Source organism: Sphaeroforma arctica (genome assembly GCF_001186125.1).
Source record: "Sphaeroforma arctica JP610 unplaced genomic scaffold supercont1.77, whole genome shotgun sequence".
Classification (NCBI taxonomy): domain Eukaryota; class Ichthyosporea; order Ichthyophonida; genus Sphaeroforma; species Sphaeroforma arctica.
Genome location: NW_014040481.1, coordinates 136,897 through 141,431, shown reverse-complemented (window position 1 = coordinate 141,431; position 4,535 = coordinate 136,897). Strand labels below are relative to the sequence as shown.

At 41.2% G+C, this 4,535-nt stretch overlaps 1 protein-coding gene across 1 annotated transcript; it reads right to left on the bottom strand.

The window, feature by feature from the left end:
- Positions 1-1,213: 1,213 nt before the first annotated feature.
- On the bottom strand, positions 1,214-2,163 carry SARC_01847 (hypothetical protein). The gene has a single exon (XM_014304429.1). It carries the CDS (start codon positions 2,122-2,124, stop codon positions 1,531-1,533), a length of 594 nt encoding a protein of 197 aa, XP_014159904.1. The 5' UTR covers positions 2,125-2,163; the 3' UTR covers positions 1,214-1,530.
- Between the last annotated feature and the right edge of the window lie 2,372 nt (positions 2,164-4,535).

The following is a 4,535-nucleotide window of genomic DNA, read 5'->3' as shown; positions in this document are numbered from 1 at the left end:
ATATGAATATTATATGTATGCGCAAGTCCAATAGTACATTCACAATGCAGTTTCTGCAACATCTTGGAACAAGGCGCTGCATACTAATAAAATCTAGGTCAGTATATAACCCTATCTTACAATGTAATCTATACGGCTTCTTGTAGGTACTGCCCCACGACGAACATGACAACGAGGTGGCCTGTGGCAATTTCATCGGAGGTCAAACTTTAGACGACATGCTTAAGAAAGATGCTCGAGAACACCAGATGTAAATAATATAAATAGATGTAGATATTGTTAGTGTCGCTGGCTAGTGCGCGTATATATGTATATATTGATATCATCGCCTCGTCATGATTAAAACAATCTCAAAAAGTAGCTGTGTATTCATTCTGTTCATGTGAGATAAACTTCCTGATTCCGCAGGCTGTGTGAACGAGCGGAATCGAACAATAACACTATCAACCACGCAATTTGATATCCTGCTCACGATCGGAGGGGTGCTCATGCGTGCGATCGTTCTATCAACACTCGCTCTCCATCTCCTATTAAAAACCTATACAACGATGAAATTAGACAACCTCAGGCCCACTAATATCGAGCCTTGCCATACTCTTATGTCTTTATCCGGACTATTGATTTGGAATTTTGGTCTGGAAAATGCGAAGCCATGTGTGCATAACAGAGTCATGGTTATACCGCCTGCTAATTCAGTAGGAAAGGCACCGCACATGCAATCGAGACACATGCAATCGAGACACATCTTAGTCTACCCCTTTATATACATATCAGATCATGTTTGCAACGCCTATTGGTTCAGTATGATGGACATAATACGAGCGACCAGAGATAGCTAAGTCTCGATGCAATCTTTTGAGTACCATCCTAGTTCTAGACTACGTAAACAAAAAAAACATATGCAACGTGACACCGGCATGAGGACACAGGTCCGGTTTAAATGTATGCTGAAAAATTTACAGACGTACGTGGTTTTATTGCCTTGTCGTTCGAACAGATACTCTATTTACGCGTACTTGTGTAGTGTACGTCACAGCTCGTCTATGTGCAATTCAACCAGCGATTTTGGCGTTTATATGACCGATGAAGTGTAGGGTTAAGTCCCCAAATGATTACTGCAGTACTAACGAAACACACAATTATCCGTACTCAATTCCTGCAGCTCTCCAAGGATTATTGATCAACATTGGTATGCAATCTACGCAGCTCATGGAGTTGTTGTGCCAAATAGCCTTAGACCGTTTATTACGATTCACTATTCTATGCTCGCTCCGCTTACAAATACAACCGGGTCATCTAAAAAGAGTATGCTCTTCCATGGTATGTTCTATAGAAATTTGTATAGTACACACTTGCATGACATATCGTGAGTTATACTTCTCTGAAATCAATGCTCGACATGCGTCTTCGGTTCGCAGGCTGGAGATCTCTTCGACTGTGAGTTTATACAGCACAGGCTTGTCATTCCTTGTGAATTTTTGAGGATGTTCTCTCTCGTGAAAGCATATATAGTTTTACTGTCATATACTGTCACCTGCTGCCCGTAGTCGATGTTCGTGCCAATACAGATTTGAAAATAGTCCGCGCACGCGCTGATAAACTCGATTGCCTGCGGGCTGCTACTTTGCCGTGAGAAAATATTACCTTTGAGCTTTCATCAGTGCACTCAGAGACTGACGGATTTGTAGTTTCCGGTTCTATATCCGATGTTTCAGACGCTTGAGATGAGTAGATGCCAACGACAATGCGCTGAGTAGTAACAGTAGGGTCAAAAGTATGTTTGTAATGGCAAAGAGGACTTGGTGGATCGCTATTTGCAACCATACCAGTTTTTAAGTTGGACTTCCTCCTGTATATTGACGAATCTGGTGACGCTGACGCCTGTTGCGTATAATCTACGTCGTGCAATGCGATAGGTGAAATTATATTCGTGTTTGATGTCATAGTTGGGCTGGACAGCGCGTTTGCAAATTCATGCATTGAATTTTGATCGGCCGGCCTACTCAGACAATTCGATGTACTATGGTTCAAATAAGTTGGCATCGGAATAGCCGATACGTGATTCTGTTTTGCCAATGGACCTGACCCATATCTCCGTAACTTTGCCTGAGTTTCCTTTTTCATTTTGTCGCTATGTACACTATTTGTCAATGTACACCGCAGACTAAAACTGTATACATTTGGGTGGATTGCACTCAGTTTTTATTTGATATCAAGTATCAAGCCGTTGAAAACGAAACTCATATCGTTCCCGGCGGGACTCAGTTGGAGCCTTGAATCGAACTGGTAGCATATACAGGTAACTGAATTCATGCGCATCACGCGAACATGAAGTATTGTCACAGCACTTTTAAAAAAATTAGCAATCAAATACACGTTCCTACATAAAATAAAAATAAAAATTCCCTTTTTTTTTATTAATTTTTAATCCCTTTTTTCTATAAAACAACAATGCAGTGAATGCGCCATGCCACCCATACATACATATTTATATATATATATTATAGAAATCCCAAAATTGAACATATTTATATATGTTAAATTTACTATGTAGCCTTCTTGTTCAACTTATCTACTCTCGAGAGACTCTAGAAGAGGAGGCTACATATGTATAATATATGTACCTATTTTTAGAAATAGTGGAGAAGAGGTCTGGTGATCTGGTCACGTCGTCAGGAGAAATCAGAAAAGAGGCCATTAAAAATTGAAAATGGAAAACCTAATACAAATTGTCCCCTTTAAAGTTTACTCTGGATTGTGTCATTGACGGTTGTCGGTTGGGACTTGGGACTCTGGGTCCTGGACTCCTGGGACTCTGGGAGGCTATAACACTAAATACTTTTTATTTAAATATAACCTACTAAACAATATTCTCAGTCTACTATAACTACTCTACCTCTACTCTCTGGAGTGAGAGCTATAGATACTTTTACAATAGTCATCTATTTTTTTTTAAATACACCCCTTCTAAATCAGACCTCCTTCTTGTGCAATGTGTATTGTGCACTGTTGCACAGGCCGACATCGTGCATCAGGGCTCAGGCTACAGAGGGTCGACACTCGACTGTTGCTATGCAAGTTGTCGGGAAAGGCCCGGACGAGGTCCAGCACTCTGACTCTTGGGGGCCAGTAAAGAGAGAGAGCTAATAATAGCATCTACTGTTCACAGATGGTCTGATGTCTGATGATGTTACCATGTATGCAATTTGTCGGGAAGGGCCCGAACGGCGGACGGGGTCCCGCACTCTGAGTCTCTTTCTCTCGGGGGGTGAGGCTTTCGCCGTGTATTGAGGTATGTATTCCACTAATCCTGCTGTGCTCACTGCTCTGTGTTTGTCTGTGACCCTGCTGTTTGTCTGCGTGACAGTGTCTGTGTGACAGTGTGACGGTGTGGTGTGGACTCACTGTGAACTTGTAAAGTCACTGTGACTCACTGTCAGAACTCAGAAGTGTGAACTTCTGTATGACTCGCTGGCTGCCGACGGGCTGAGTAACTGATATGTGCCACCAAACAGAGAGCAGACCAGCAGAGTGTATGACTGTATGTACTATGTCAGATTGTCAGGCGTACTTGGTACTACTAGTACTAGTTTTACACTTGCCTGACTTCTGACCAAAATAACATATTTTAACGGTTGCTTTTTTTTTAATATTTTTAGGGGTATCGATACTATCGACTACAGATCGACTATCGAAATGTATCGACCATCGGCTCATCGAGCAAGTGTAAAAGTTGAAGTTAAATTTAAAAGGCCATGAAATGGGTCAAATGGCACATACCATTTTTTTTTAATTTTAAATATTAAATTTAAAATATGGTACATTGTACAATGAATGTCCCATGATCAATGTTGGCTGATGCTGCTTATTTTTTTTAAATAATTGGTAACGTTACACATATATATACTCCGGCCCCTGGGCCTAGGGGGGTTAAAAAAACCCTAAACCCTAAAACAACAAAGATCAAAAGAGTACAATAAGAATTTGATTGTTTTCTATAAATGAAAATATTTATATGGACAGTTTTTAATAATAATAGAACTGTACATATCTCAATAATCTCATAGCCCTCTAAAATAATAAATATACATTCCAATTCTGGAATTTTGGGCAGATGCACGATTCGGCGTTCAAAACTTCCAACGGCAAGAATCTGATTCTCTGCTTCAAACCCAGGTGACAGGACACACGATAAGAATGCCAACATTCCGATCATGACCATCTGTAACCACTGAGACATACTCTCTTCTTCCGGCGAGAGAGTGTGCATAATGTCACTCCTCGCAAGGTCTACTCTACACACTCTCTAGAGTCTCTAAATACAAGCCTCCCTTCTAACAATCTGGGCCACCGGGCCTACCAGGATGAGTCGAATCAAATGCTGGGTACAGGCAAAGTGACTGGTAGTGACCTTGTGGCCACTGGATCGTATAGGGCAGATACAGTCGTCGGTGCTGTAGTCGAGAAAAGTAAACATGTACGTGTTCGTTACAATCATAGCATAGGGCCGGATTGGTGTCGGGTAGAGAGTGGAA